Source organism: Carlito syrichta, unplaced genomic scaffold, assembly GCF_000164805.1.
Source record: "Carlito syrichta isolate Samal-C Ts95f unplaced genomic scaffold, Tarsius_syrichta-2.0.1 Scaffold314826, whole genome shotgun sequence".
Classification (NCBI taxonomy): domain Eukaryota; kingdom Metazoa; phylum Chordata; class Mammalia; order Primates; family Tarsiidae; genus Carlito; species Carlito syrichta.
Window position 1 is genome coordinate 227,375 of NW_007258922.1, and position 9,711 is coordinate 237,085.

General features: G+C 45.0%; 1 protein-coding gene across 2 annotated transcripts in view; it reads left to right on the plus strand.

Moving 5' to 3' along the window:
• Positions 1 to 517: 517 nt before the first annotated feature.
• Positions 518 to 9,711, plus strand: part of ALDH7A1 (aldehyde dehydrogenase 7 family member A1) — a 51,162-nt gene continuing 41,968 nt past the window's right edge. For both annotated transcript variants that reach the window (XM_008072034.2, XM_021705920.1), the window contains exons 1-3: positions 518 to 809; positions 1,924 to 1,977; positions 2,564 to 2,629. In XM_008072034.2, the coding sequence (XP_008070225.1) occupies positions 618 to 809; positions 1,924 to 1,977; positions 2,564 to 2,629 (312 nt within the window). In that variant the 5' untranslated portion in view covers positions 518 to 617. The remainder of the gene's footprint in view (positions 810 to 1,923; positions 1,978 to 2,563; positions 2,630 to 9,711) is intronic.

A 9,711-nucleotide genomic window follows, 5' to 3' on the forward strand; every position in this document is an offset into this window, starting at 1 on the left:
AAGATACTGTAGGAAGAAAGAAAAAAATGGAGAATGAAGGAAATTGATCAAAACTGTCTTTGTTCTTCAAAGTAATATATCCAGGCAAGATATTTAGAATGAAATACAATAATTTAATATTTTCATTAATTAGAAGACTCTAATTTTGTAATCTGCCAAAGCAATGGAAACAAACAACCCCTCACCCCCCTAAAAAAAAACCTCCCTTAGCTACTCTAGGAACCAGCGGCATCCCCATCACTGCCAGGCCCCTATCTAGACTTACTGAATCAGAATGACCAGGCTATTACACGCATATTCCAGCTTGAGAAGCCCTGCTCTAACCTACTGTCCTTTAGAGTCAAGATTGTGCTGAAAAGAATTCCTAGCTGGTGCGGCGGCTCCTGGCGTCTTTCACCAGGTGGCAGTAGCCCCCTCGCTTCCTCCCTGCGGCACCCCATTGTTCCTGGGCGGCCGGAGTGGTGGTGGTGCTGGTGCTGGGGGAGGGGTTGGGGCAAGGCTTGTGGGAATGGTGGGCGGGGTCCCGTCTGCCCAATGGACTTGGGAGGCGGGGTTCTACTTCAGCCGCTCCTCGGGCCGCAAACGCGTCACGCGTCCCGGGCTCACCCGGGCTCAGTATGTGGCGCTTACCCCGAGCGCTGTGTGTGCACGCTGCGAAGACCAGCAGGCTCTCAGGACCTTGGAACAGGCCTGCCGTCTTCATGTCCACGCTGCTGATCAATCAGCCCCAGTACGCCTGGCTAAAAGAGCTAGGGCTCCGCGAGGAAAACGAGGGCGTGTATAATGGAAGCTGGGGAGGCCGGGGAGAGGTACGTGGGCCCCGGGAAATCTCTGCAGCCGCGGGGTACGCCTGGAGGCTGGGCCCTACCCGTTCCTCGCTGGCGCTGTAGGCGGTGATACCGGGTGGCAAGTTTAGAAGCTCCTTGATAAAAGTTTTCTCATGTAGGCGATTTTTTAGAAAGCAGACTTAGGTTTCAGGTCCTTGGGTGCTTTGGAGAATCGATGCCATTTTGGAGCTCGTAGGGGGCTAAATCTACGTGTACTTAAAAGTTATAGCAGAGTTGGAATCTGTCGTGAGAAACGTCACACAGCGGTGCAGTTGAGTTTAATTTAGAGCTTGACTGTGGCTCTTCAGATGTGACATGCGCCGCAGGTAGCGTTCTCCTGTGTGATTTTATGTTGTCCTCTTTCCTGAAATCCTTGGGAGTTTGCAAGCTCGGGCTTGTTGAAATTCTGTTTTCGTTGGCTGTGAACTTCCTTGAGGATCGGGTTTTTAGCGTTTCTCTGTTGCCTAGAGCTTAAAACTGCGCCTGGCATCCAGTTACTGGTTTTTTGTTTTTTGAGTCAGAGTCTCACTCTGTCACCCAGGCTGGAGTGCAATGGCCCGCTCAGGGCCACCGCAACCTCGACCTGCTAGGCTTAGGCGATCCTTCTGCATCAGCTTTCAAGTAGCTGGAACTAGAGGCCTGCGGCACCATGCTCGGCTAATTTTTTGATTTATTGTAGGGACGAGGTCTTGCCAAGTTGCCCAGGTTGGTCTTGAACCCTTGGGCTCAGGCAGTCTTTTCCCCTCAGCCTCCCAAAGTTCTGGGATTACAGGCTTGAGCCACCACGCCTGGCAGTTTGTTCTGTTATTAATGGAAAAGTAAATAACTGGTTATGTTAAGGATTTTACTTATATACCTAATATTTAGATGGCAAGGGTGAGTTTTGCAGAAAGGTAGTTCCTGATGTTTAGGTCAGAAATGAAAGACTCAACCTCTACAGAGTGGTTTATTTGTAGCAGAAGTTAACTTAAAGTTTCCAAGTTTGAATATTATATCTCAATCATTTTTTTTCTTCTGTTTTTCCCCATTTGGGCTGATCCTTCAATTCAGAAGGGATTACATTTTCTATATATGATGGTCATCTTTTTCTTTTAAGGTTATTATGACCTATTGTCCTGCTAACAATGAGCCAATAGCAAGAGTCCGACAGGTGAGTTTTTTTGCTTTTTGTTTTTAAATTCAAACTACACATGGGGAGCTTGGGCTTGCTTTTTTTAGAGGCAGAAGTCAAGAATAATACACAATTACAAATGCTAAGAATAATGTATTTCTTTTTCATTTGCCATTTAGGAAGATGAAGGGAGAGCTGTCCACTACTGGGTGGGAAGTGGGGGTGTGCCCTGGAAAAGGTGAACTTTGAAGAGACTAGAGAAGGAAGGGGGTCCGTTTAAGGCAGTGCTTCTGAAATGCCTGAGGGTTTTGTTTGTAGGAAGGTTAGGAGTCCTTAAGTCTGGGTTGGAGCCTGAGATTCTGCATTTCTAGTGTATCTCAGGTGTGTTCCTTGATGAGACTAATGGGCCTTGCTTTCAAAAGTGTGGTTTTAGAGTGCAGCTAGGGTCTAACCTGTTTTTCTGTATTCTAGTCAGTTTTTGGAAGCTATGTAAGTCATTCTCAGCTGTAAATATTAGGGACACCTAGAGATTTTTCCAGTTCTTTTCCAGAAATGTCTCTGTGCTCTAGAAGATCATCATCACTTCCCTTTCCTTTACCCTCTCTCTCTCTAATTCTTACTTTAGGCCAGTGTTGCGGACTATGAAGAAACTGTAAAGAAAGCAAGAGAAGCATGGAAAGTCTGGGCAGATGTAAGTATGGCCTTTGTTGTCTAAAGCTGAAACAAGTCCTCTCATTTTTTTTCCTTGTTTTTATTTATTTATTTTTATTCTTCCTCTGTGACCCTTATGGGTACCTATGGTAATTGCAGTGAGATTTTACTCTGTCACCCAGGCTGGAGGGCAGTGGCACGATCACAACTTACTGTAGGCTTGACCTCCTGGGCTCAGGCACTCCTTCTGCCTCAGCCTCCCTAGTAGCTGGGACTGCAGGTGTGTTCTATCACGCTTGGCTAATTTTTTTTTTTTTTTGTAGAGACAAGGTCTCATTTTGTTGCCTAGGCTGGTCTTGAACTTCTGGACTTAACTGATTCTCCCACCTCGGTCTCTCAAAATGCCTGACTGTAGTGATGGTAATTACCAACACCTAATAAGCATGCCAGTGCCTCCTTGTTGAAATATGTGCTCCTTGAGGGCTGTGATACTGTATTGGACTTCTGCTGGCTTGGGGTGTCTTCCGCTGTATTCCTAGAATAGTGCTTTTTCCCTATCTGGTATTCAGTGCATGGGTAATATTAAATGGATTAAAACTTTGTACTGACGTCCTGTAAACTCAAGCTGTGAACACTGTTTTCCACTGAAGTTACTTGAATTTATGATTGAGCAAATAGAAGATATATGCTAAAAATACCTGTTTGCTCCTGCTCCTCTGTCCCCCTGCCAGATTTTTCTGGGAGTGTCTCAGCAATGGGCCAGCATTCTTGGTGGAAAGAGCCATGGCTGCATCTCTTTCTCAGGGCAAGGGGCTCATGTTCCTTGACTGATCAGATCAGATAGTGAGGCAGGGTCTACTTCTTCCATCTGTCTTACCAGGGGTTAAATGAGTAAATGTAGGAACTGTGACCAGTGCTAGGCTGGCCACACTGACCTGTCACTAGGTGGGGGCACGATCCTGTGGAGGGGAAGGTAAAGGAAAATGGCAGTGGCTTGATTTCTCACTTCCCTTACTCCGCCGTCTTCATTGCACTTTGTCTTATAAAAAGGGGAGACCAGGAGTGCCTGCCTCCTGGGGTTATTGTGAGGGTTAAATGAGTTAATCATTTAAAGTACTTACAGGAGAGCCTGGCACAGGACAAGCCTCAATAATTATTTTATTCTGTCCAGGAGTACTGGCTCACACCTGTAATCCCAGCACCTTGAGAGGCCAAGGCGGGAGGATCACTTGAGTCCAGGGGTTCGAGACCAGCCTAGGCAACATTGTGAGACCTCGTCTCTACAGTAGATAAAAAAATTAGCCAGGCATAGTGGCCAGCACTTGTAGTCCCAGCTACTTGGAAGGCTGATGCAGAAGGATTGCCTGAGCCCAGCAGGTCGAGGCTGCAGTAGCTGTGAGCATGCCACTGACTCTAGCCAGAGCAACAGAGTGAGACTCTGGTTCAAAACAACAATAACAACAGCAACAAAAATTATTTTATTCTGTGCTGCTGGACTTGGTACTGTTGCGTCTCTGTTTTCTCAGACTCAGGGATTGTAGGGGGCTTGGGGGATGGAGTGAGTATGAGAGTAGCAGCCTGTCCAAGACAGAACCCTAGGCTGGATGCAGTTTTGTGGTCTGCCAAGAGACCCTTTGGGCAAAGTACATCTACATCTTTCTTTTACTTGAATTCTGGTTATAAATTAGGCTTAGTGTTCCTTTATACACAATCAAAATGTCCTTGAGCAGAAAAATACCACTTCCACAAGTAAACAGAGTGCTAGGTAAAGTTCACCTTACCTGAGTGGAAAGCCATATCCAAAACAGTGTCATTTATTTTATTGTTTTAAAAATTACTTTGATTTCTTTCTGATCATAAAAATAATATTCCTTGTTAGGAAAAAAGTTTGATGTCGTAAATAAAATAATAAAATTTAGTCCCCTTTCCCCAGCCTCCTCAATACAAAATGGTTATTAGAGTTATGTCTTGGTGCATTTTTTTCCCAGTTTTATGTGTTTATTCCATAGTTGTGATTATATGGTGTGTGTAAAATTTTGTGACCTGTGATTGCATTGTATACCAGCCTAAAGTTACTGCATAATTTTTGAAATCATTGTTTTCCTATACATATATTTTAAAAAAATTAATAGACTTTGTTTTTTGAGCAGTTTTAGGTGTACAGAAAAAAATGAGTAGAAAGTACAGAGTACTGGCCGGGTGTGGTAACTTGCCTGTAATCCCAGCACTTCGGGAGGCAGAGGCTAAAGGATTGCCTGGGGTTCCAGACCTGTTTGGCAATATGGCGAGACCTCATCTCTACAATAAATACAAAAAAGTTAGCTGGATGTGGTAGCACACACCTGTAGTTCCAGCTACTTGGAAGGCTGAGGTAAAAGGATTACTTGAGCCCTGCATAGCCATGGTTGTACCACTGCACTTCAGCCTGGGTGACGAGAGTGAGACTCTTGATTCAAAACAACAATAATAACAACAAAAAACCAAACCCTCATTCCTCTTTTCAAGTTTCCCCTATTAACATTTTACTTTAGTATGGCATATTTGTTACATTTGATGAGCCAATATTGACATATTAACTAAATACACCATTTACTTTAGGTTTCCCTCTTTGCATATACAACTTTTGAATGCTAGTGCAACTTAACCAGAAATGTCTTGTTTTTTAACCAGAAATGTCTATTGTATGTGTGTTTATTTAGCCAGGATAAATACAAATATGTTTGAAAAAAGAATTTGTGTGAATCCAGGGTCTTGTCTTTTCCTGAACTGGTTTTTAAAATCTGTCTTTGCTTTGCTATAGGGGTGGCAGCTGACATGATGGTATCTTTCTTTCCTGTTGTGCTGTACTTTTGTTGTTGCTGTTTTCACGTTCAGGATCTCAGTTGGCAGTCAACTCTTACCCACACTGCCAGCCTCTGCACTTAACACCCCTTCTCATACTTCTTTTGCTTTTTTAGATCTCCCAATAGAGTTGGGTGCTAAGTGGGAACAGGTTGCTTTTCTGGGTGATAGTAGAGTCAATTGGGAATCCCGCTTGTTTGATTTTGAGTTAAGCAGTTGAGTTCAAAGTTTGGAAAAGGGGCAGAATTTTTCCTGACTGTGCTTCTGGGACTCCTGCCAATAGGGCAGTGACTTAGAGAGGTGGCCGGTGCCTCAGTAAGAACAGACCAAAGTTGATCCCCTTCTGGTCTACCAGCTTTCCCTCTTTGATCTTCCCTTACCTCTGCTTGGCCCTGATCCTTTTGGCTGGCCTTGCCTGTGTTGGGATAAACCACTGTTTCATTGGTTCATTTGAGTTAGGGCTGGAACATTTTCTCTTCAGGGAAATGGAAACAAAGTGAAACATATGGAGAAAGTAGTTTATAAAAACTGATTTCTTTCTCATGAATACTGGAACTTGCTGCTTTCCATCATAAGCTAGTTTCAGCACAGAATGTCACTTATTTCTGCTCCTCTGCATCCCCGGTGTATCCTTATTTTTCTTCTCCATCTCTGGTGAGAAGGAGCCAGAGTCTCTTCCATCCCTTGAGGACAGAAACTGTTTAAAGGGCTATGTCTGACTGCAGAAAGAAATACCAGATGACTGGTAGCTCTTTATTGTGGGTCTCTGTAATATTTTCCCAAAGATTCAGCTAATACTACCTCAGTGCTTTTAGTTCCCTCCACATGGCTGTCTGATTTCCATTCCATATTTGATTACTAGTGAAGTATGCAGGCATGAGGACTCTTTTTGCCCATCTAGGGAAGGAGGCCTGGGATTGCTGGTGGCTTGTCATGCTAGGACCAGTTTAGCTCACGCTGGTATCTTCATTTCCTGTTCCTCCCTTATTTCTCCCCAATGCTAATCCTGGCTTTCTCTACCCTTGTTGCTCCCATGAATCCTCTGGGTAGCTAAAAAAAAAAAAATAATGATGCCAAGTTTGAGTGGTCTGGGGTAGAGATGTGAAAGTTCCATGGGTAGTGCTTCTAATGTGTGGTCAAGGTTGAGAACCAGTGATCAGTTACCAATTGCCAATGATGATCATGGCTCACTACAATCTCGACTTTCAGGGCTCAGGCAGTCCTCTTGCCTCAGCCTCCCAAGTAGCTGGGACTACAGGTGCATGTCACCACACCTGGCTAATTTTTTGATTTTATTTTTTATAGAGACCAAGTTTTGAGAATTTTAAATTATATTGATCTCTAATGCCATTTTGGTAATAGAGACAGTCACCATCTCTCGGCTGTCCTATGGGGCTTTATGACTGAGTCTTGTCTCCTTCTCATTTTCTTTCCTTTTTTTTTTTGAGTTAGAGTCTTACGCTGTCGCCCAGACTGGAATGCAGTGGCCGCTCCCGGCCACCGCAGCCTTGACCTGCTGGGTTCTGGTGATCCTTTCGCCTCAGCCTTCCAAGTAGCTGGAACTACAGGTGTGCGCTACCACACCCGGCTAATTTTTGATTTATTGTAGAGATGAGGTCTCGCCAAGTTGCCCAGGTAGGTCTCGAACCTGCGGGCTCAGGCAATCCACTCACCTCAGCCTCCCAAAGTGTTGGGATTACAGACTGAGCCACCAAGCCCGGCTCCCTCTCGTTTTCTACAACTGCAGCTAGAGTGATATTTTAAAATGTGTTGCAATTTTCCCACTCTTCCTTAACAACTCTCTGCAATATTGCCCCTACTTTCCTCTCCTGCCTTTTTGAACTCCTTATAATTTTCTAAAACCACTGTATTCTCTCTTGCTTTTTGGTCTTTGCATATGCTCTGCTTCCCTCCCCCTCTGTCTTGTTTTCTTCTACTTTCTCTGCCTCTTCACCTGGCAAACACCCATCATCCTTTAGGTCTTAACCATAAACTCTAAACTTTTAAAAATTCCTTCCTCCCCACTCCCTTACCCCCAAATTAACACTCCTATGTGCTCCTAGATTGTAATTGCTTGTTTTTTGTCTCTACCACCTCCAGTGGACCATCACCTCTAGTGGGCAGGAATTATTTTTGTTTGTTTTGAGTCAGGGTCTCACTCTGTTGCCCAGGCTCGTGTGCAGTGACATGATCATGACTCACTGTAGCCTCGACTTCCTGGGCTCAGGCAATCCTGCTGCCTCAACCTCCCAAGTAGCTGGGACTGCAGATACGTGTTACTACACCTGGCTAATTTATTTATTTATTCAGTATTTTTTTAGTCCCCCTGGAGCTCCTGACTGCAGGGCCTGCCTTGCCCACCGCTGCTGGAGAGCAGCGGCTCTCTCCCTCTTGCCTTCTGAATTTCATGCCAAAGGCTTCTGGGGCAGCCTCGTGTGTTCAGAACCATGCTGGCGAGGGAGTGTGGTTCTAAGCCTCCTGCCCTTGTACTTCAGGGGTTGATGTGGCAGCGTGTGTGTGGGAAGGGTGCAAAGAACCAACAGACAAGAGCTGGCAGAAACCTTCTGGTGCCATGTCAGGTGCCCACTGATATGTCTATGAATTCACCCCTTCAACAAATATCTGTTGAGTGCCCGCTCTGTGCCAAGCATCACTCTAGGCCTGCTGATAGCATAGTGAGCAAAAACAGACAAAAACCCCTGCCCTCATGGAACTAGGCAGAAAATAGACAAGATAGATAAGTAAAATACATAATTTCAGAAAATGATAAAACTAAGGAGAAAATAGAGCAGACATGGATAGGAAGTTAAACTTTGGATGAAACATTCCAGGAAGACCAACGAATAATGAATACATGAATAAATAAATGAATTTTTCTTTTTTGAGTTGAGTCTCACTATGTCGACCAGGCTGGAGTGCAGTGGCACACTCACAGCTACCGTAGCCTAAACCTGCTGGGCTCAGATGATCCTTCCGCCTCAGTCTTCCAAGTAGCTGGAACTACAGGCACATGCCACCACACCCAGCTAATTTTTTGATTTATTGTAGAGATGAGATCTGGCCAAGTTGCCCAGGCTGGTCTTGAACCCGTGGACTCAGGCAATCCTCTCACCTTGGCCTCTCAAAGTCCTGGGATTATAGGTGTGAGCCACCACACCTGCCTAAATAAATTCTTATGATGCTTAGTGTCATGGTGTCAGTATGACATCGTCTGGTTTTTTTTTGCTTTTGTTTTTGTTGTTGAGTTGGAGTCTTACTCTGTCACCCAGACTGGAGTGCAGTGGCCGCTCCCGTCCACCGCAGCCTCGACCTGCTGGGCTCCGGCGATCCTTCCGCGTCTGAATGGCTCAGAATTCACTTGGTCGTTTCTTGTGGCTTCCGTGTTGGTTCTCAGCTGAGGGAAACCTGCTACTGTGCACTGGGTAGTGCCAGCCAGAAGGTAGAGTAGCTGGTAAGGGCACAGAGTATCTCGCTTTTCTGGTCCTCTTGGACTGGCAAACCACCGCTAATGAAAATAATAATGGCATAATAACAGCTAATGTTGAGTGCTTACTCAACACCAGCCACTGTCCTAAACCCTTTACATGTTGCTTCATTTAATTCTCATGACAACCCTGTGAGAGGATCACTGTGATTAGTCCTATTTTATAGATGTGGGAATAGAGAAATTGAAACATGCCCAAGGACACTCAGGTGGTACGTGTCAGAGTCTAGAACTGAACTCAGGCAGTCTGATTCCAAATGATTTTTTTTTTTTTTTTTGAGTTGGAGTCGCATTCTGTTGCCCAGACTAGATTGCTGGGCTCCAGTGATCCTTCGCCTCAACCTTCCAAGTAGCTGGAAGTACAGGTGCGCACTATCACGCCAAGCTAATTTTTAAAATTTTTATTGTAAAGACGAGGTCTCACCAAGTTGCCTGGGCTGGTCTTGAACCTACGGACTCAGACAATCCACTTGCCTCGGCCTCCCAAAGAACTGGCATTAAAGGATGAACCACCGAGCCCAGCCTGATTTTTTTTTTAAATAGAGACTAAGTCTCACTTTGTTGTCCAGGCTGATCTCGAACTCCTGACCTCAAGCAATTCTCTTGCCTCTGCCTCTCAAGTGCTGGGATTACAGGCATGAGCCACCATACTGGCTCTCTAGTGGACCAGAATTGTAACTGCCTTGTTTGCAGTAGAATTCCCAGAGATGAACACAGTATCTGGTATATAGAATGTGCAGGAGCTGGGCTCGGTGGCTCAGCCTGTAATCCCAGCACTTTGGGAGGCTGAGGTGAGT